The following is a 22,775-nucleotide window of genomic DNA, read 5'->3' as shown; positions in this document are numbered from 1 at the left end:
TTGAGCTAAACGATCATATAGCTTGTATAATGACTGGAACTATCATAAAAAATGTCAAGGCTGAGAATGTTTTAAATTATATTCTGCAGAGGCAAAGAAAGAATCCTTACTTGTGTAGAGTATAGAATAAGAGGAAAATGTAGTGCTCTATAGCCACAGATAGATATAGAACAAAACATACATTGTGCCTTAAGTCAACATTAACTCCTAGCAACTGTCTGGGACAAGTCTCTGCAGTTTTCTTAGGAAGATTTTAGAAGTGGTTTGCTATTACCACCTTCCTAGGGTTGAGAGAGAGTGACTGGCTCAAAACCACCCATCTGGCCTTGTGCCTAAAGGGAGAATAGAACTCATAGTCTCTCAGTTTCGAGTCTGGTACCTTAAACTCTATAACTGATTTACATGGATGTCTGTTGATTCAACTCTGGGTTATTGCCATTAAAAACTTAGATTAGCATGGATCTTCTCAGCTGTGTCTCAAATACTATGGAACCCTATTCCTGTTGAAATACAGTTTGTACATTTGGTATACATATTTAGGAGAGTTGACTCCAGTTTAATTACAATTTCATGTGTAAAGAAATAATGTCTTGAGTTTCTACATGATTTCTAGTACTATGTTTTGTCTGTTGCTTCTTATCTTCTGAATACAATCTTGTATAGGAGGACACAATTTCATAAACTGCCTAAAAGTGCTATTTATCTGATTAAGCAACAATAGCAGCAGCCACAAAGTAGAAGTAGTCCAATATTAATAGGTAAAGAACTTCTGAATGGCATTCTTCTTTTAAGCTTGAGGTTGCCCCCAATGGGTAGAATTTAAAAACTTCAGCTCTAGTGTCTCAAATTCCTACATTTCTTGGAAATTATGATGTTGGATTTAATGATAAAGTTTGGGAAGGGAAGACCTTTTCTTTTTTTGTTACAATCTGTCCATATTTCAGGAGAAACTTTCTCTTTCTAATTGGCTGATTATTTCTTCTTTCCATTGGCAAGAGCCCCTGTTCTTTTTATGTAAGAGGCAGGCAGTAAATGCTCAAGGCTTGTAATACCATCACTTAGGATACAGTAAATCCTCCATGAAATCAGCTATGCCAGGATTTGGGGGGAAACAAGAACTTTGCAATATGACCATTGCTTGGACCAAATTCTATCCCAATTGCTATGTATTTCTTTCTTTCTTTCTTTCTTTCTTTCTTTCTTTCTTTCTTTCTTTCTTTCTTTCTTTCTTTCTTTCTTTCTCTCTCTCTCTCTCTCTCTCTTTCCCTCTCTCCCTCTCTCTCTCTTTCTTTCCCCTCTCTCCCTATCTATCTCTCTTCCTTTTTCTAGTTTAATGTGTTGAGTGTACTCTATTCTATTTAACTAAATTGTACTTTGCAATAGTGTGCCATCCCTAAAAAGAGCTAAGTGTAAGTTTGTGTGTGTGTGTGTACAATATGTATGAATGTGGGTATATGTGTGTATGTAACACTTCCATGCAAATTTTGAGAATGGCAAATGATATTTCAAGTTGAGTCATAACATATTTATGGTAAAAGCCCTTACCTACACTTCTAACTTCTAAATATTGAAAATATGTATGAGAAAGTTTGAGAATCCTTTGCTGGAGATGATCAGATACACTGTAATGTTCCAGAAAGTACCAGAAAGAAAGCTTGAAAGACTGATGTTATTGCATAAAAGGCTCTATGCTACCATAAAAGTAGCAAGTTGTCAGATATATGTGGCTAAGTAAATAGATTGCACATAAGTTGAATAACATGTCTAATGTGCAAATACTACTGTTTTCAAGAAGCGGATTGTTGACATTCCAGAGCTCTGTAGTTTTTATTCTTCAGGTGTACTTCCAAATTTTAACAAAAACAATCACTTTATGTAGATATGTATGACTAAGATCTAAAGACATCAAGAACTGTATTTAGGATTTTCACTTTGGTAGTGAGAATTTTCCATATTTTCCACATTGAGATGGAGTAATTTAAACATTGTACCAAACAGGTATGTTCACTACCCGAACCTTTTTATCATGAGCACAACAGTCAATAAAACCTTTTTTTTTTTCCAGCAAATTCTGAAATTGGTGTTCACTTTTTTTGCTAAAGCAAACCAACAGAGGTCACCCTTCCCCATATTCTTTTTTTTTTCATGCATGCCCACTAGATTCATGCCCAGTGGATTTATGTAGATCTTCACAATAATCAAGGGATTATTTTTTTGTACATGCAAACAATCTTTCTGTAAATATCAGACTTTGAGGAATCGATTATTCAATTTCCTAGGTATTTAGACACCTAGTCTGCTGTGTCCAACTTTTTGTTGGAGATATGCTATTGTGTCCAATCATGTACTACCACCTCTGGACTTTATAGCTATGGCTCTTCTATTCTTTTACTGGAGAAAGTGTATTTTCTACTTTCTCAGTGATCAATTGTGTGGGCATCTATCTTGGCAAAAAAAAGGTGTTATTCCCAATCTTTTACCACCATGAAAAAGCATTGACAACTTAATACAACACTATTCTTAACTTGTGATGCCTTTGAATGGTAAAGTAGTATTCACCTTCCTTTGAAAAAAAACTGACATCAATTCACCAATTTCTCATCTTCATTAGTAATGATCATTACTAATTTCTGATAGAGGAACAGGCTCAATTTTACATCTTTGCTTTTGTCTTCTTTGCAGTTCTCAACATCTTCACTAAGTAGAAGTTACAATAATCCTTTTACACATAAGGGATGTGCTGGGTTTTTTTCCCCCCACATCCATAAATTAACTCTTAGTGGCCTCGTAAAAGAAGACATTGAAAGACTGTGTCTCTTCTAAACATTCTGGTTTTATGCATATTGTACATTTTAATCCTTCATTCTAAACTGTATAGTTTATGGAGCTGACACTGATCTGCCATGCTTTTCTATCTCTCTGGACTCATGCCAATTACCATCAATTTTGTTTATTGGCTTTCAGAAACAAAGGTAGTCAGCTATCAATATGTAATCATTCATGGATTTTACATTATGTAAGTTTATAGTATTCTATAAGTCTTCAAGAACTAGTTCCTCTTCAAATTCCCATCCCCTTGTCTTCTTCAATGGGCCCTTCAGAAACACAAATCTTTGTTTGCGTTATTTGGTCAGCAATATATATCTTGGTGTTTGCCCGAACTCCAGATCAGATTCTAGAACAGACACATCCAAGTCAACCTGCGAAATTGTAGTATGTATCATATGCAGGCCTTATAGGAAAATGAACAGCAGAGTTTTAATAACAGTTTGTTGGAGAGTTTTGTTGTTGTTAGTTGTGAAGTTGTCTCCGACCCATCGCGACCCCATGGACAACATTCCTCCAGGCCTTCCTGTCTTCTACCAACCTCTGGAGTCCATTTAAGTTCACACCTACTACTTCGGTGACTCCATCCACCTCATTCTCTGTCATCCCTTTCTTCTTTTGCCCTCAATCTTTAGCATTAGGCTCTTCTCCAGCGAATCCTTCCTTCTCATTAGGTGGCCAAAGTATTTGAGTTTCATCTTCAGGATCTGGCCTTCTAAAGAGTAGTCAGGGTTGATCTCCTCTAGGACTGACCGGTTTGATCGCCTTGCAGTCCAAGGGACTCGCAGGAGTCTTCTCCAGCACCATAGTTCAAAGGCTTCAATTCTTTGGCACTCAGCTTTGGCGCTCAGTTGGAGAGTTTAGCCACATTTAAAGTGTTTCGGGCATTCAAGAAAATTTTCTCAGGTCATGTGATCCAGTTCCAAATTCTGACTTCCAAGTGACCACCATTTTTTAAAAAAAACACATACAAGATACTGACAGAAAATCTTTATTCTCTCACATTGGTGAACCTCAGAGCACCAATATTTATGTGCAAATATACATATATAGAAGTTCTCCACTGTGTTTAAAATATTTGCCCACCAGTAAAGCCTGCATCTTCTTAAGTATTCTCTTGCTCATTCCATCTTTTTCTCATAAATGTCTGCAGTTGTCTACAATTTCTGCAAGTAGCTCCAGCTTTTGTGTGAAAGGTGTGTCTTCTCACCCTGGTATACAGTATTTTGTCTAACTAACTTGCTTCAAGTCTGGGAAACAAAATAGATTTCTCTGTATGTCTACTACATCAGTAGCTCTCTATGTTCTAAATAGGACATCCCACCTATGCTGACAACATTCTACTGTGTAGTTGAGGGCTCTGTGTGTGTGTGTGTGTGTGTGTGTGAGAGAGAGAGAGAGAGAGAGAGAGAGAGGAAAGGAAAGAGGGAGGGAGGGAGAGAGAGAACTCTGTGATATGACTGTTTTTATCTGAGATTTCTTGGGCAGAAAGAATAACAAAAAGGAAAATGAAAAATAGGGGAACAGTTTACTGCTGTTTACTGCTATTACTACTTTTTAAATGATTCTCAGATAGAAGTAGAATAAAAGGAACTGTAGTTTCATTGCATGGTGTAGTGGTATTGGTTTTTTTGGAAGCAGATAGAAGGAAGAGCTTCATTACTTTAATTATTGTAAATGAAAGTATGTGTAGCTCTAACATGCGGATCAAAAAACTAGTTTCAGTTTATTTATTTATTTATTTATTGGTTATTGGTTCGATTTATATGCTGCCCTTTTCCAGAGACTCAAGGCGGCTTACAATGCGTTAAGCAATAGCCTTCATACTTTTGTATATATCTGCTTAGTAGGGCTTTTGCCCCCCCCCCCAAGCGGTGTTCTTTTTTATACAAAGTCAGCTTATTGCCCCTACAAACCGGGTCCTTAGTTTATGGATATTGATGAAGTTAGCATTAATAACTTAAGATTTATTTTAAAAAATGGAAAGAAGAGTTGTGATAGGCCAAGAAAGCCTGAATGGATATAAAAACAATAATCACAATAAAGTATTGAGAAGTTTTAAGAAGGCTCCACTAACCTTCTGTATCTTTTACGACAAATATAAAATATTTGCTTTATAGGTATAAACTACATAAGCTATGTAGTTTTATATTATTTCACTGACTATACTAAATAAGTCACTAGGCATGTCAAACATGCAATTATGCATAGAACTGCCTTCCATTTTAAATAATTGTGATTAGGAGAGAACTAAGTCCCTGCATAAGGAGCTAACTATATATGATATTAAACTACTGTTTAAATTTTTATATCCAAGGTATTATTCAATATCACCTATTACTTTCGTGATATTAAATTAGGCACTAGATTTTTAATTTAAATATAAACATTTAATTTTATATAAAAGAATCAGCTTATTTATTTATTTTTTTATTATACATGTATATAATCCATATATACAGTATGTGTTGGACTGTTAAAGATAACATCTTGGCATTTGAAGATGTTTTCCATACAAAGCATGAGGAATTTATCACTTCTTCTCCAGGGATTCTTTTCAACTAAAAGTTTAGTCTTCATCCCTTAGATTTTCTGGTAGTGTCGTGTCCGAGTATTTGTCAGATCCTGCTTAGCTTCTGAGTCAAGAGACAACCAGCCAGGTGTTACTACCTGCTGATGTAGTAGAGTGGAACATTACAAAGTGTTAAGTTAAAAAACTGCCAACCTGAACTACTGAATTAGCTATTGTCAGTGATTTGTACAATTAACTGCATAAATATCAAAGGCCCAAATATTTCGTTTTAATTCTTTAACTAGTTTGTCTTCCAGATGGTTTCACTGAAATTAGTGAGATGTTGTTTTAGTAGCCACAAAAACCTAGTTAAAAACTCAGTAAACAGTGACTTAACAAAATGTAATTTACATTCTCTATTCCAAATGTTCTGGATGGAGCACATGTGATTATCCCCCAAATTCCGTGGTAGAGTTCACCCAGAACTAGATTTTTCTTTAAAAAAATAAATAAATAAATAAATAAAAAATCTATCCTGTATAATCCGCCCACAATTTCAGTTTCTTAAACAGAAAATCTGGAGAGAATTAACAGTGTGTAATGATGTTCCAAGAAGGGAATTTGTTTCAAAAAGCAAGCCATCAGATTTAGAATGCCATCCTGCAGATGTTTCTTTTTGCATATCTGCTGATAATTCCTAGGCTACCGCCGTTTCTTGAGAAGTAATTCCCAAGAGGTTCAGCAGGATGTGTCCTCCCATTTGAAAGCCTTGGGCTACAGAGCCACGGAGAATTGTTGCTCGGAAATTGGATAGGACAGAGGCAGTGGAAGAGCTGCTTCTGGGTTTTATTATTAACCTACATACTTGCTTCAAAACTAATTTGCATCGACGGACTTTTGGTACACAGTACTCCTTTAAACCACCCTAACAAAATCAGCCTTTCCTCCCCTTTCCCCCACCCCCACCCCTTCCCTATCTACATCCTTTTCACTCTTTGTCAGAGTCCTAGTCTTGCAGCTTCTTTTCGAAATGTATTACTGTACACAGTTCTGCGGAGGCAACTCGGCTAAATCGATGATCCACATCGGAGCCTTTTCGTCCTTATTTGATTCTGGTTGTAAGGGCAGGCCGCCGCTATGTCTGTCGCGTTCCGGTGTTGTTCTTTCGGCTAGAGACTGGGCTGCTGGCCGCCTCCTTTGCCTTTTGTTAGCAGGCAGGCGAGGGACAACAAAGGGGGTGTCCTCTGGACGAGTGGAGGCGAGCGCAGGTGGGAGCATCTTGGGCGCCTCCTGAGCCAAAGAGAGAGATTTGGCACGGTCCCGCTTTCAGTGGAAAGGGACCAGTGGAAGACGCCCGTGAGATGGTTTTTTTTTTTTAAATTTGATTTATATGCCGCCCTTCTCCGGAGACTCAGGGCTTACAATGCGTTAAGCAATAGCCTTCATACTTTTGTATATTTATACAAAGTCAGCTTATTGCCCCCACAAACTGGGTCCTCAATTTACCTACCTTAGAAAGGATGGAAGGCTGAGTCAACCTTGAGCCTGGTGAGATTCGAACTTACTAATTGCAGACAGCTGGAGTTAAATTACAATGCATTAGTCTGCTGAGCTATCCAGGCTTTGTTCGACTTTGACACGTTTTAACGAACCTCGCCCTTTCTTGCCCGACTCCAACATCTCAGGGGCTCCCTAAGAGTCGGAGTGTCTCTTCCGCGCTGTTCTTTGGGGCGTCAGGTGCACGATCCGAGGTTGGGGGGGGGGGGGGAAGAAGCAGAGCCGGTAGCCGGTTGGCCGCCTGTCTCGGGGCCATATGGAAAAGCTGCACTATTTTGATTATGCCTAGTGTAAACAGTTTAATGTCGGATCCTTAAAATCCAGAGCCTGTCCCAAAGGGGATTAAATCATAATCCTCCTGCTCTATAGCTGTAGTGGATTAATTTGGTATTCTCCCAGTGGCTGCTTCGCTCCCTGAAGGCTGTAACAAAAAGACTCAGCGCTCCTTAAATGTGCCGTGGTATTGGAAGTTGTAATTGGAGATTTCCAAAGGAAAAGGGTTGGAAATGACATACCATTAAGAGTGCATGTTTCATTAGCGCCTTTTCTAGGGTTTGGAAGGCGGGTGGGGGGGGGGGGGAAGAGATGTTCAGCGACAGGAACTCCGAGGGAGACAGAACGTAAACAGGTTATGGGGAAAATGGCATTCTAGCGGTAGACTCGATCCTGAAAAGGGTCGGGTCGCTTCTTTCCCTCTGTCCGCAGAGAGGGTCCCTGCAGCCCCTCTGAATAGCGCAACGCCGAGGCGCGAAGCCATCGAAGTGGGAGGAGCTACATCCTTTTGCACCTTTTATCTTTGAGGGTGAAGCGCGTCCGTAGGGCTCGCCTGGAGGTTGGAGTCGGTGTTTCTTCTGGCCCCAATAGATAGGAGTGTCTCCCCACCCCCCCACCCAGAAATAGGAACAGTTTTGTTAAATAAAAACGCCGGGTTTAATCATTCCCTCCTTGTTTTTGTTCAGGCCTGCATTGGGGTTCACGAGTCTTTTTAAGGGGGTGCCGTTACTTGCCCGTCTTGCGCATGGCCACGTCTTCCTGCTTCACTTATTTCCAGCAGCAGTTTTAGAAAGTATATCCTTTCAAATAAAACTGAACCGTTCTTTCACGGTCCCCTTTCCCCCCTCCGTTGTGCTCGCGCCTCGCCCACAAAAGCCTCAACCTTCTTTCGGAAAAGATTTCGTGTTATAGGCTTTGGCCTTCTGACCACCAACTACCAGCCGCTTCATTTTTATTTGGTTCATATAACAAGCGGAGAAGTGGGAGGTAATTGGGTTAAGTACCCGATCTTTCTTCTGAGAACGAGAGAATCCCACTAAACGCCTTCTTATAATGATAGACTATCAGGCGGCTCCCGAACTGCATCATCTTTAGCGCCCTTTTATTTTAGCGCTGTGGCCTGAAAAGCCGGAGCGCTGGGAGAGGCAGCCGGCCAGGAAGGGTTAAAGAGCCCCGGGAAGAGGAACCGGCGAGGGCAGGGCAGGCAGGGCGCTGCTGTCTGGAGAGCTCCTCTTCCCGTTAAACACAAAGGAAAGAGCCCAGGGAATCCAAACCCAAATCCACTTGTAATCGCACGAGAGAATCGCGCATAATTACTGGAGCAACCTAGATTAAGATTGATGAGCCTTTAAAGCGCCGTTGCGGATCGATCCCCTGCCCTTAGTAGGAGCCCGGCCGTTACGGCAGCCTGCCCAGCGGCGCGCCAGGACAGCGCTCCGCCGAGCGCGGGGAGGGAGAGCGGGAGGCGACGCGGGGGGAGAGCCAGCCGAGCCCAGCGCATGTGATCCGGATCAGCTGACTGGGGTCAAGAGGCCAGGGTGGCCTATTAGGAGAGAGAAAAACAAGAAAATGAAAGAAAATAGAGTTTGTATCAATATTATCCAGCCCCTGGTGGGCTTGCCTGAAAGCTGTCATAGGCGACAAACGGAGCGTTGCTTTGGACTCTGCAAAGGGACGCGGGGGGGGGGGGGAAGAGGCGATGCCTGCCGCTAGGAGGGAAGTTAGCACGGAAATCAGGGCTGAGCCACTCACGTCAAGCAGCTGGAGGGTACATGCGAGTTAAGTGGGTGGTGAGAAGTGGGCTTCCAGAAATCCGTGGGTACGCGGGGAGGGAGCGCTTCATTGCGGCTCTGAGCCCAGGCCATCACCAACTTTAGCCAGAAAAGTAAGGCGATGGGGTGGCTGGCAACTTAACCCGGCCGCTGGCAGAGAGACCCACATTTGAAGGGAACACATTAGAAAATTGATTCTCCCCCCCCCCCCGCTCCCCAGATTAAGGAAACTGGATTCGGCAGGAAGGGGCAATACTTAGTTATTCTAGCTTCTAGAAAGTATTATATTTTGGATTTCTTGAATGGATATCTGGATTTATTTATCCGTTTCATTTTAGGATTACACCTTAATTTCAATCGTGATCGTTATCTCAGTTTTTTTTCATACGTTTTGCATAGATGGAATATATCATATAATACAATTACATAACGAAATCCGTGGGCTTTGATTCCCTCGTGTTGTCATGCTGTATTTACATCTTATTAGTAGCAATAATCATTGCTATTTTATCTGAGAATAATTCTGAAAAGCATTTTCCTATTCTTACCATTGTTAGAAATATCCACTACTTAGTTTCAGGATTCCCTTGCTAAGATAAACTTGATTGCATTTTGCTCACATTTATTTGGAAACAAGACTTAATGAAATCGGCACATATTTCTGTCAAAATCGTCGTTTATGTTCAGGAAATCAAATTAATTTTGTTAAAATTGCTCAGTTATTTTTCAGTGGCTTTCTGTTTCAAAAATATTTCTGCCAGAAACCAGATTTTAATGCCAAGCTTTCCTTTTTTACTCAGAAGTAAATTCTTAGTCCCTGGAAAGGTTGCAGCCTAAAACAGCCTGTTTAGAAATTAAATGGTGGCGGCTAAGAGAATATTTCTGGCATCTTGGGAGAAAAATCGATTTGTGATTTTTTTTTTTTCACAATGTACTGTAATAGCTACTTTTTATTTTTTTACAAATATGTGAGCACACCCACACAAACAAAACAGCATCAGAAGCTTTGCAGATGGTGATATGGTGTTGAAAATGAGCCTTGACTAAAGTGAGAGATAATAAAAATTAAAATATGTCCTTGCTGATGGGACACTGCAATGAACTGATTTTGGAACTAAAACTAAAAGAAGCACAATTAAAGGCAACCCTGATTTTGCTCTAGTCATCTTCAGTGGGACTACTAACACGGTTTGATAAAGATACCTAAATATCCACGATTCATAAAATATTTTCAGTTATGATTTATTTTCCCATGAAAGAACACTTCCCAACCAGACACCGCAGGCTTGGAGAGTCCGAGGTCTCGCATTGAGTTTGGATTAGAAAACCCAGGCAATCTTGTTTCATCTCCCGCCGTCCCTGTGTCGGAGCACCCTTTGGTGCAGCGCAAGGTCCCGCTTTAGGAAACCCGAAGCAACCAGCCTGCTGGCGGCCTTGTCCCCCGAGTACAAAAGCTGTGCTTTCATTTTCGGCGAAGGAAAGGGAACAGGGCACATCTGCCTCCGAATTGCCGCGTCCTGACGTCGCCGCTCTTGTCTTGCAGGGCCCGTGGTCCTCAGCACACCGGCGCAGCTTATAGCCCCAGTGATAGTGGCCAAGGGGACGCTCTCCATTACCACTACCGAAATCTACTTCGAGGTGGACGAGGATGATTCGGCCTTCAAGAAAATCGACCCAAAAGTGAGTAAAGCGCCGGGAAAGGGAGAGCGGCGGGTGGTTTGGCTACAACTCTCGCTTAGAAGAAGGCTGAACGGGCGAGGGAACCGTCCACTGCTCCTTTTCTTTCCCCTTCCTTCCTCCTGGATCCTTTACAGCTATAACGGATATAAAATCCACGATTTCTTTTATCAGTCTCCCGCCCCCCTCCCCCCCCCCAGTCCTGCCAGCCTGGGGTCTTTGAGCGAATGTGGGCAGTTTTCGCTGTTAAGCCAACTGTTTGGTTTTCCCTGGAGGTAACGGAGGGTCCCCACACTGCAGACCCGACCCTTGAACATAACAACTGCAGACCAGGCGCTTCCTTAGAACTAAGAGAAGATAAACCGCCCCGTTTCGAGGACCTCATTTTTCGGAGGCGGGAAGGGGGGGTGCACTCCAGAGGGAGAGGAGGGGTTGTTGAACGGGGGCTTGGTATGAAAGTAGAGCCAGGATCCTGATCAATTTTCCGAGAGCGGAAGCAGAGAGTTCTGCCTTAACGCCGACCAGCAGCAGTGGTGCCGTAAAGCAGGAGCCGTGTTCGTCCCTCCTCCCCGGCCCCCCGGCCCCCGCCCTTACATGGCATGAACAGTGTGGAAGGGGTAATTGCGTGTCTGGAAGTCATGTCCGTAAAATGCTATGTAAACCTTCATTAACGCCGGTTTAGAAAAGAAAAGGTGCCAGACTGATAGTATAGCAAAGTAGGCTGCATTTCAGTGGAGATTTGTTGTTCACCTTTTGGTTCTTGAAAGCGGAGTCAGGAATTAGCTGCGGTTCACTTCGCAGCTGTTTGCTCCTTCTGATTTTGGCCCTTGGGTTTAAGCATACTTTAACTCAGGAGGAAAGACTCGCCCCCCGGCTTGTCTACCTACAAAAGTAGCGCTGAAACCCTGGTGGATGTGGCCGGGCACCTTCGTCCCAAAGGGCGTCCGGAGAAGCCGGCGCTTGTCTTTCCCGGTTGCAACTGGCTGATGACCAGCTTAATGGGCTTTAAGTTCAAGGAAGAGTGAACCGTAACCTTGGGGCTGTTAGATCCATCTTTGTCCTCTATATAAATTTCACAGGTTTCCCTCCCTTTTCTTGAAGCGCTAACTAGGCCTCCGGAGGTACAGATTCTGAGAAAAACAGGCAGCCAAGTCTAGTAAATCCTTGATGAGCAGATTTATTTCCTAAGAGGTTGTAAAAATGTTACTCGGTTAATTACCATACCGTCCTGTGTGGCAGATGTTGATGGGGTCTGAGACCCGTTTTGGGGCTGTTATCCCTTTAAAAAAGAACCCATAAGTAAAATGCCACCGGAGATTTAACTTAGGTGCCTTGGGAAATGCAGTACCATCCCATACTGAATGCAGCACTGAAAGCTTTGGCCATATTTTTTTCTTGTATTTATTAATTTGTAATTAAATAAAAGCAACAACAGAAATTTAAATCACAAAAAGTAATTATCCAGTGTATTTCAAGTGCATTTTTCCAATATATAATTCCAATATTCACAATTATATAGACAAGATCAAAATTTCTTCTGAATATATTTAAATAACATTTCAAGTATATTTATGGAATGTTACAAAGAGAACAAGCAATATATTTGAAACCAAAATGTAAACTTTTAAGTTTAGACACTTCAAAAGACAAGAAATATAAAGTACCATGATAAAAATGTACCTTTTGAAAGGGTATCTTCTTGTGAGCAGAAAATGTCTTGAAGTATCCAACAATGGCAATTTTAAACTTTTTCACCAATTCACAAAACACTTAACATCCACAATTTCAAAGACAATGCCAGATCACAATAATTCCATACAATGTTTTAAAATGTACAGGGGTGGGAGGGGAGGGGGAGACAACCGCGGTAGGCTTGTTTGCTTTTCTTTGTTCGGGTGGCCTCGCGCAAAAAATAAAAAATAAAATAAAAATACTGGCCTGGTTAATATAATCCCCCGGTCTGGTTTCTGTTCAGCAATGCTCGCAGGCAGGCTGAAGTGTAGCCGCTATTGCCTCTCCCCAGGTGATAATAACACTCTTTGTTTTGTTTTTCCGAACGGGACGTGGACGCCGGGTTGGTGACAAGTCGTAATCCTTGCGGTGCGCTTCGCCTGCGGGGACGGCCTCTTCCTTCTGTTGCAGGCTGGCGTTTCGCGTGGTCGGCTGGCAGCACCTGAGTTTTCCCCACAGAATCCTCGAAAGAGAAGGAGGCGGCTGAATAGTTGAGGGCTGCGTCTCCTCGGCCTCCTAAAGTTTTTCCAAACTTTTGGGGTTGGTGAGTATTTCCCTCGCCAACCGCCACGTTTGTTTGGCTGCGTTTTCCAGGGCGGAGTGAGGTTTGCCTTGGAAGAGGTCTAAGTTAGGCAAGAAATAATGCGGGCACCGCCTGCACTGAAGGCAGGAGATGAGCTGCAGTAAAATCCCGTTGAGGCGGTCGCCCAGGCAAGACTCGTCCCAGTCCGATTCCCGCGGGTGCTTTTCGCACTCGTAGGAAACCAGGGTCTTCATGTGGTAGTTGTTCAGGGGCTGCCCGGGTAGTTCCAGGTGGCGATCCCGCAGCGTTTTGAGGATCGAGAGGCATTTCTTTCGGCAACCGCCCATTTGAAGTCTGTTCTCGGCCTCGGCGAACTGCAAGACCCAGGCATCGCTCTCGGCCGAACTCTGCTTGCCCGCCAGCGAGTGGCATTCCTTGGATAGGAGGTTGAAGCCTTCGGCTTTGACCTCGGCCACGCGGTTCGGACCCGGCCAGGGGATGTGGGGCAGGGGCCAGTGGGCAGCGCTTCTGGGCCAGATCCCGGTGCATTTAAACGCCGGCGTGATCTGCACCACGTATCTATCCCGGATCCGCAGCTTCACCTCGCTGGTGTCCGCCACCATTTTCACCACGTCTCGGTAGCTGCATTTGTCCACGGCTTGGGCCACGAGCGTCTGAAACCGGGACCGAATTTTGCGGGCTGAGAGGTAACCCGAGGCCGTGATGAACTCCACCCAAAGGGACATGCTCCTCTTGCGCCCGTCGCTCAGTTTGAGCACCGCGCAACCGGGCAGCGAGCCGTCGTCCACAAAATTGAAAACGCCCATTTGGTTCAGGTAAAGGACCACTTCGAACTCGGTGGGCGAAATGACTTCCAGCCCCTCGTAGCGGTTGTCCATTTCGTTCAAGGAACTGATGAAGCGGGGCTCCTGCACTTCCACTTCCTTTAGCACGTCCGACACCACTTTGCAGACTTCTCGGATAGTTTTCGCGATGGCCGCTTTCCTGGCTTGGCATTTCTCGTTGTAGTACTTATTGAGATGGTAAACAAGCTTGGCCTGGGCTGCGATCATGTTGGGGCAGAGATCCGGATTGTAGACCGGAGTCTCGCAGTATGCTGTGGGATCCAATGCGGCTGCTAAGGCTGGAGCCAACTTCAGAGGAGAATCAGACTGTCTTACGCTCGGAAACGTAGCCAGAAGGTTATAAAAAAGGCGCTAGGAGGCGGAGGAGGCGGCGGCGGCGGCGTTTCTGCTCCTTTCCAGCTCAGATGCTTTTTCTTGATGCTGCTAGATGGACCGTTTAGTTCTGGACAGATCTCCGTTCCTTATCAAACACACACCCTGCTTCGATGTGCTCAGATGAGTGCCGTTAAGAAGATCTTTGAGTGAACAGCAAAACGCATAGAAATCTGCTGTTAGGGGAAAAAAGTTTTAAAAAGTTTGAACAGATTTAGCAAGCCTTCCAATAGTCTGAATTACATCTCTGGATACATAGATTTATGTGAGCTTCTCTCGGAGTAGCAACCATGTGTGTAGGGTGGCTAGATTGCAAAGGAAGTGCCGGTGGTTCTCTCTCTCGGTGTGTGTATGTATCAGAAGAAGCTGGCTGTTGGTTTGTATAAGAACCCAGATGCACTCGTGTGGAAATTATAAAGGCAGGGCCAGGCAGGCGGGCGGCCAATCGCCACTGGGCTCGTCACGGCAGCCTCTTTCAGCTCCAGCCCGGTTAATTAATCCCTCTCTTGGCGGTAGAGAGAGAAACACACAAAGTAAAGGTAGGGGGCTGATGGCACAGAACGACCAGCCAGGCCGCCTATCCATGGGGAATGATCGAGAGGGCGCTTAAAGGCGGTGCCGCCAGGAAACGACTTCGAGGAACTCGAAAGGCGCAGTCAGAGCCGCTTTCTGGCGCAAACGGGACTGCAGGTGTCACAAGCCCACCACCATCATTCGACCAGCAAACTGGCGAAGAGGTTCGCTGTTGGAGAAAGAGAGCGGGGACCCTCTGCTTTTCTGAACAGGGCTCAACTGGAGCTGCCTCTTAACCGTTGGAAACCGCCAGGACAGTTTTCCGCTGGTCAGCTGGCCAGTCTAATGTTAAGAAGTTTCCTAACCTTGACCTCAAATGCCAAGAGGAGCCTCCCCCGCTCTCCCAAGCCCAGTTAAATAGTATGAAGAGCGATTTGACGGGTCTTAATCGATCGGATGCAAATGTTGTCTTCTTAGATTGCTAGAAGACGAACGAGGTATCCCGTGGACGACCGGGTTTGTCAATTTTCCGGACTGAGTTTCTGAAGCCACGCATTCTGGTGGTCAGCACGATTTGTGTTTGTTAGTGATTTAGGTGCATTGTTGTCTTCTTTGCAATTGTGTAACAGAGGTATCTGCAAGAGACGCTGAGTGTTCTGGACATACTTGCAAAAATAAATGTCTTTTAATGATCCGAAGCGGGCAGCCTACCCTCGTGTGAATTCGGGATTAACTAAAAGGACACGTGTGGCAGAGGGGGTGGGCCAGGTTAGCGGAGCTCATACTGGCATTGGGCCCGGGCAGCATTTCTCTCCGCAAGGAGCATCCCAGGAAGAGCTGAAGTGGGGAATATCTGTAGGACGCCTCCCAGCACAGCACTTTGTTACGGGGCAATGGCCCCAGAAAACCGGTTCCCGAGGAGGGGAGGTGACCTGCGGGAGCGTCCGGTACTTGGAGGGGCTTTTCGAAGCCCCGAGGGCCTCTTAAGGTTACTTTAGCGAAATCCGGAAAGCGGGAGGCGTGCATCAGCGAGAATTAAGCCCTCGAAATCAGCGGGACCGTCTTCCACATTGTAAAGTCGGGGCTCCCTGGGCAAACCGCCTTCGGCCTTCCGGTCCCGTTTCATTCTCCTGGATGCCGGTGGAAAACATACGGGCTTAATGTGCGCTCAGACTGTTTCAGGGGCTTATTTCCCTCCCTAAAATTTGCATTCATGATCCCCCTGGTGTAGCTTTGTAGGATTCACCCTTCAGACGCATCGCTTAAGCCTTCTGCTCGAGCCATATTTTCCCCCTTTCCAAAGCGCCTCGACTTCGAACTCCGACGAACTCTTGATCGTGGAAACACCCGAAGGGTCCGAGGCGAATCCCCGTGGGGCAGGCATTGAATCGGACGGCGGTGAAGATGCGAACCCTTCGAACGGCCGCGGAGAGCGCGCCAGCCTGAGAAAAACGCCTCCAGCTGAGCTTCGGAGGGTTCGCTGATCGCCCGACGGGAGCTGAGAGAGCCACGTTTTCCCCGAGTCGGCGCTTCTGATCTCTGAACGCCCTTCCCCGCTGGTAACGGGCGGCCGGGTAGGAAATGGCAGCAAGGCACTTCCAAACCAACCTGGACACTTCCCATCGGGACCCCAGAGCTGACGTTTTCATTGGCTACTCATCCCCCCCCATTATTCCCCCCCCCACGAAAGTTGGGGCTTTCGGCCCACTGGCCAGGCTTTCTGGACTGCCCCGGGGAGTCCCAGGCGGCAGGGACCGCCAACAGGTGAAGGGGCGCCTGAGGAGACGTTGCTCAGCCAAGAATGGCGAGCTTTTCGTTGGCCACTTGGCTCTAGCGCGACAGGCCTCCCGTTTCCTTTACCCAGGAAAATGCTTTGGCCATCCGGACCGAGGACCGACCGGGCGGCCTGGCTGGATTGAACTGGCCGATGGACATAGCCCTCTCCTCTGGCCACCACCGTGAAGGGGGATTCGCGCTGGAGCGTTGTGCCCAGCGGAGGGCCCGGGCCTGCGGAACCCGAGGGAGCTCTCTAGAGCGCGCTTCTGCAGTTGCCTCCGCTTTCTGACGTATCAGGGCTTTCCGATTGCCTTCTCCAATCGCCAGCTTTTTGCTGAAAACATAAAATGCTACGTGACACCAGCCGGCCATTTAGATTCTCTTCTCAGAGGAGATGCAGCAAAGCTCTAACAACTGAAATTCTAAGGCATCAGGAATCTTCCTTCCTTCCTTGCTTGCCTGCCTGTTGAGAAAAGGCACACAGTGTGAAGCATTGAGTTACATTGACATTGTAGCAAGACGCAGACCTTAACCCAGGAGTCTAATAAAGTCTCACTAAAATCGGAGGGGTTTTTTTGCTTGGACTGTAACAATTGTCGGAATGGGCCTAAGAATGTCCTGTTATACTTCCTGGAGGTAAATATTTCTTGCAGAATATATTCTGTAAATACATTACTGGTGCTTAAAATATAAAATGCAAACCATAATTTATAGGCCTCAGCAATCATACTGGATTGCTAAGAGCTTGATAGCTTAAACTGCAGTCTTTATATGTGGAAGAGCATTCTCAGTGGGCCTTACTTCTAGCTAAATATGCATATCCCACCGCTGTTACCAAATCCTCTTGAGATCACTAAACCAAGGTCTGTAGACCAGGTTTATCTTCTCTTAGGGTTAATTATTATTATTTCAGCATTTGCCACTACTGATTCAAAGGGTTTTGGTATATTTAAGTGTGTTATTTGAGTCAGGCAGCTAATACAATACAAATAAGTTATAAAACACACTAGTTTATTTCCATTTATATGAAATAGAAATGATCATATTAAATTTCAAACATTTAGGAAGGCACACAAATGAATTGTTAGATATGTAAAACTAGCAGAGTTGCCAAACACAAGATGAACTCAGCCATTTATTATTTTAAACTCACTTTAACTGACTAGTCAAATTTTATTAACTTTATTTTATTTTAATTTCATGGAATCAAAATACCAAGAATCACAGTGCTTTTCAAGTAGGTGGCAGTGGATTGGACTCAATAAATGCTTTCCCAAATGTATTATCTTAAAATAATTGTGCATTAGAGATGCTTGTTGGGGGCTGATATTTGCATAATTTTAAGCACTGTACTTTTTACTTTTCTTTGTGCTATATACCCACTGGATATAAGTTTATGTTTTAATTTTAGTATCATGAAGTTTATTATCAAAATAATTGATAAATGTATTATTGTGTAAAGAATAAAAGGGATAATTATAGTAAAATGTTATATCCTTTTTCCCCTCTCCAGTTGCTTTGACCTGTCCACTTTTGCATGATTTGTTGTAGTTAGAATTTCCAGACATTTATATAAAAATATTTTGTCAAAAATTGTTCCTATATTGTTTCAGAAGCCAAATTTAGTTAAAAATACATGCATACTCATTACATTTATAACACATTTTGCATATTGTGTAGTTGTGATTCTACACATTCGTACTCATGTTTTTTTAAATAACACTCTATAACACTGAGGAGACAGCACACGAAGTGAGTTATTAAATTATTTATCCCAGTTGATGCAGTGTGTTTGAAAGCTCATTGAATGTGTCTGATTTTAACTGTGTTTTCTTCTTTTCATAATTCATACTTCTGCCACCACAATAAATTTATTTTTTGCAGTAAATTAAACAAACACATATCTACAGACAATTCATTTTATTGATTATTTTTTCCAAAATAAAATAACCAGAAATTTATCTTTCAAGCACATTTGGTGATACTTCTGATTTTTTTTTAAAAAAAAATTAATTACCATGCCTTTTTTCAAACAGAAGGCTTCAAAGGCTGAAAAAGCAATTTTAAAAGGTTATTTTTTTTCTCAATGCTTTTTGGTTTATAATATTAAAAAATGTATACTGCATCAGCAGTAAATATGCATAATTACATTACAGATGACCTCTTCATACATATATGTATTTGGTGTCTAAAACAGTTCAAGTTGGGTTTCAATGTTCTACAGATTAAGATACTGTGTAATTATAGTTGTCCTGCCTCAGGACTTTGTTACATATACACCCAAGAAAGAAACCTCCTTCCATTCCCCAAAGAGTAAGCATAGCAAATCTTTCATGCATGCCATTCATCTTTGGAAATAAAGTTTACTCAGCTTTCTACATTGTGACTCTGTTTAAATTGAGTGACGAAAAGGTACTCCCGTCCCATGCTGGCCTTGCTGCCCATTCACTTTGGCTAAGAAGAATTCATACCTTCTTTACCCCAATTACGATGTGATAATGAAGTTCAAGACCAGCTATTGCTTTTTGTCTCCCTTTTTTACCTCATGGTATGATCACTATTACAGTGTAGTCAAGGGAAAAAAATAATCATAAAGCCCACCTTGTACACATTTAGAGAGATATAGATCTAACCATATCCTGCATTTTTGAAGTGCAGCATTTTCCCCCCCAATCATTAAAATCCTGATTCTGTCTTTTCTCAGATGATCCTTGAAAAAACCAGATACTACATTTCTTTTGTGGACTATGTGTAGCTCAAATGAGTTTTTGGACTATAGATAATCCACAATAATTGTGCTGCTTCAATTCATACAAGTTAGCTGCGATCTTCTATCAAAATTCTCATTATAATTCCATGATGACGTTTATATTAGATTTATATAATACTAGGTGCAGGTTGGGAACAGTCATTCATGTATGTATGTTCTAATTCTTCTTTAAAATAAAAATACTGCATATTGTTGGAATAATTTTAACCTAAACAATTTTTTGCACAAAGTTACATTTACAAAAAAAATGAAAAAATGTATCCAAGAAAAGCATGGGGTGTCTACATGCCAGATTTCAGTTAAGCAATCCAACAGTGACATTTAAGAATCCTACTTTGAAAAAGCTCAAGTGGTCATTAAAACCAGAAAGGATTAGTTTCCTTTAATCTGTTGCATCTGCAGTAGGTCACCCAATAAAATTATCATTACTGTTTTATATTATATATGATTAATCAACTAAAATATTCTGTGCGGACCTTGAAAATATAGCAACATGTATTAGATAAACAGTTTTGAAAGCATAAGGTAATCCCTTTTGTAAACATGATTTCTAAAACGTAATGCAGGAAATACATTTTTAGAAAAGCTTTCTGTCATACCTAAAACAGTAGTAGATCAAAAAGGTTTCTAATAATTCTTTTTTCACTATTAGAAGTAGACAGAACTACCTGTTAACAAGATGCTAATATACAAGAGCACATCACTAATTGATGTCACTTAATTATTGCAAAGACTAGATATTTGATACCAGGGATTTTTTCCCCTTCAGTAGCTTGTACTCTTCAGGGGCTAGTATTGGTATTCAAAGACATAATTTGTGAATAGGATTTGTAGATGTGACATTGGGTATTTTGCATTTGACTACCATTCCTAACACCTGTATTTTGATTTAGGAATATATGAAAAAGCTACAAGATTAATTGAGGAAAAATAAAGTCATTGCTTTTGAAATCACTAGCTTCTGGGCATAATTGAAAGAAGTTAGGTGTACGCGAAGTCCTACGAAAACTTTTGTTACGTTTATTCAAGTGTTGTCTTTCTTTAAATCTTTAATAGATAGAATGCCCTTTTTTGAATAAATTATCCATTTATAAATCAGCTAGAGAGATTTGTCCATAATTTTATTATAAGAATAAAAAGATCTTCCTACATAAATCTGTGGAATTATACCCCCAAATATATACAAAAATGTATTCACGTATTCTGATAGTCTTACATATTCAAATTAATAACTGTTACGAGTATTTAATTTTATATATGATAAGCAGTCTTGATATTATTACATAAAGTGCAAGATAGAAAGACAATCAACAAAACACTGCTATTAAAATTATTGGTATCATTATATTCAGTATTGATATGACACAAACAAAATGTTAAAAAGTTATATTTATGTAGTTACTTACCATTATTATTATTATTTAAATTTGCACATTAAATTATATTAAAGTAACCAAAATATCTTTAATATTCCCAAGGCATGTCACAACTTTTGAGCACCACTAATGTTTGGAAATTGAAAGCTGAAAAATTTGACACACCCTAAAAAAAATTTTTTTTTAACAGATAGCCCCTCCAATTTTCAGCTTGTGGTTTTATGACAACTATTTTCGAAATGCAGGGACATTCCAAATGTGGTATATCAAATAATAGAAATATATTTACTTGTTAAAGTACTGAAATTCCACAAGACTAGCGAAATCAACTTGTGTGTACTTTACCAGCTCTAAGGTATCTACAATTTTTATGGTTGAGTTCAGAGAAGAGCAACAAAAATGGTAAGGGTCTAAGAGGCTAAATCCTATGAAAAGTGGTTAAAAGAACTTGATGTGCTTACCTTAAATAAAAGAAAACAAGGATAGACGTGATCACACTTTTCCAATATATGAAGGGATGTCACAGGGCAGGGTATGTGAATGTTTTCTCTATAGCATCCTAAGCTAAGACCAATTGGTGGAATCCAGGAGTGATATTGTCTTACTTTCGCTACCGGTTCGCAAATGTGAATGTGTGCGTGTGCTCGCTTCGCTCATGTGTGACACCTCTGCACATGCACAGGACCTTCTGCGCATGCTGAGAGCATCAAAAATGGGATGTGATGATGTCCGGGTGGGTGGGTGGAGCCTCCAGCAGCTGCTGCTATCAGTTTGCCCAAACCGGATAGAACTGGCTGAATATCACCACTGGTGGGGTGAAATCTACTTACCTTCTCTACTGGTTCGGAAGTGCGCACTCCGGTCCGAACCGGTCCAAACCGGTAGCATTTCACCCCTGGTGGAATCTTAAGGGAGACAGATCCAAACTTGAGACAAAGAGGAGGTTTCTGTGAGAATTTCTAAGCAGTAGAACAGCCTGTCTCCGGAGATTGTGCGTACTCCATCATTGGAGGTTTTCTAGACCTTTGAAACAAGTAGCCACTTTTCTATGGTATGGGGATATTATGAAAATTCCTGCACTACCCAGGGTGTTGAACATATAATATTCAATATCCCTTATAACTGGAGTGATTGCCATTAATTTTGAAATAAACTGTCCCATAGATTGTCTTCTTTTAATATGAAGTGTTGTAATAAAGAAGCTCATGCAATTGTTTCATATCACAAAGCTTTGGGGTTTCAAGTGAATCTTGTTTGAAAATTTCTTAATTGTATAATGAAATATAAGGTTTACAGTGCAAAATCTATAAAATATATTTTCAAGATTTATCCCATACATATTATATTTCCACTGAATATAGTTACATTTATTCCTGAATTCATAGGCTTATGCCATCAGTATCTAAAATTTACCAGTTCTGAAAAGTTGCAAGATAGGAAAATCTAATTTAAATTAGTTTATAAATTTTAAATATTAATGGATTTAGTGTACATTTCAAATACCTTTATATTACAGCTCCATGTGAGTATAATTCACATAAGTGTTGTGTTCACAAACCAAACTAAAGAACAAGAATTGTCAACCATGACTGCTATGGAATCATAAGTCCTGAAGCATACACTTTTAAACTGAAAATGGTTGCCTTTTCTAAGTCTCAATAGCACTAGTAGACATTTATTGGAAATTATGGTATTTAATATCTGAGAATGCTTAAAATTTGAAGGAGTGCTATTAGCTTCCTTTAAAACACTGGCAAGAGAAAATGCCAATGGGTCACTCCCTGTGGTGGCACTATATTATTTATTATAAATTAATATAAAAACAGTAGCTCTTAACTGATTTTCATATACTATGATGTAGTCTTAGTTAAAATACAGAGAACAAAGGGGCTACTTTAATAATCTTTTTTTCATCTTTGAAGGTGAATTATCATTAGCCATTACAAATCTTGCTTAGGAGACAATTTCAATGTATCAGCTATAAAGGATGATACACAGCGAATAGCCTTCTCCAGAAGACATTTTCCTTTTCTTGTTTGCTTAGACGTAGGTTCTTCTGGATCCAAAGAAATCATTCCAAGATAAATGAGCATAGGACTATAGCCTTAATGCCTGTTTAAAAATAGCCAGTATTTGTGGATTTAAACATGCTCCAGCACTGACATTGTGATGAAGAACTTCAGCAACTGAAAGAAAGAAGAACCTCAAAGACTAAAAGGAAGTTTATTATA

At 41.8% G+C, this 22,775-nt stretch overlaps 2 protein-coding genes across 5 annotated transcripts in view; one reads left to right on the top strand and one right to left on the bottom strand.

Moving 5' to 3' along the window:
• NBEA (neurobeachin) overlaps positions 1–22,775 on the top strand; it is a 355,376-nt gene that overhangs the window by 207,312 nt on the left and 125,289 nt on the right. For all 4 annotated transcript variants that reach the window (XM_070942793.1, XM_070942796.1, XM_070942795.1 and 1 more), the window contains one exon: positions 10,484–10,620. In XM_070942793.1, the coding sequence (XP_070798894.1) occupies positions 10,484–10,620 (137 nt within the window). The remainder of the gene's footprint in view (positions 1–10,483; positions 10,621–22,775) is intronic.
• MAB21L1 (mab-21 like 1) lies at positions 12,865–13,944 on the bottom strand. Its single transcript, XM_070943854.1, has one exon. It carries the CDS (start codon positions 13,942–13,944, stop codon positions 12,865–12,867), a length of 1,080 nt encoding a protein of 359 aa, XP_070799955.1.

Source organism: Pituophis catenifer, unplaced genomic scaffold, assembly GCF_029215685.1.
Source record: "Pituophis catenifer annectens isolate HBS135680 unplaced genomic scaffold, rPitCat1.0.hap2 SCAF_4, whole genome shotgun sequence".
NCBI lineage: Eukaryota > Metazoa > Chordata > Lepidosauria > Squamata > Colubridae > Pituophis > Pituophis catenifer.
This window is presented reverse-complemented; position numbering and strand designations above follow the sequence as displayed.

Bases quoted from the DNA above. Each gene is read 5' to 3' on its own strand.
- MAB21L1 (XM_070943854.1), bottom strand. From the start codon at position 13,944: ATGATCGCAGCCCAGGCCAAGCTTGTTTACCATCTCAATAAGTACTAC.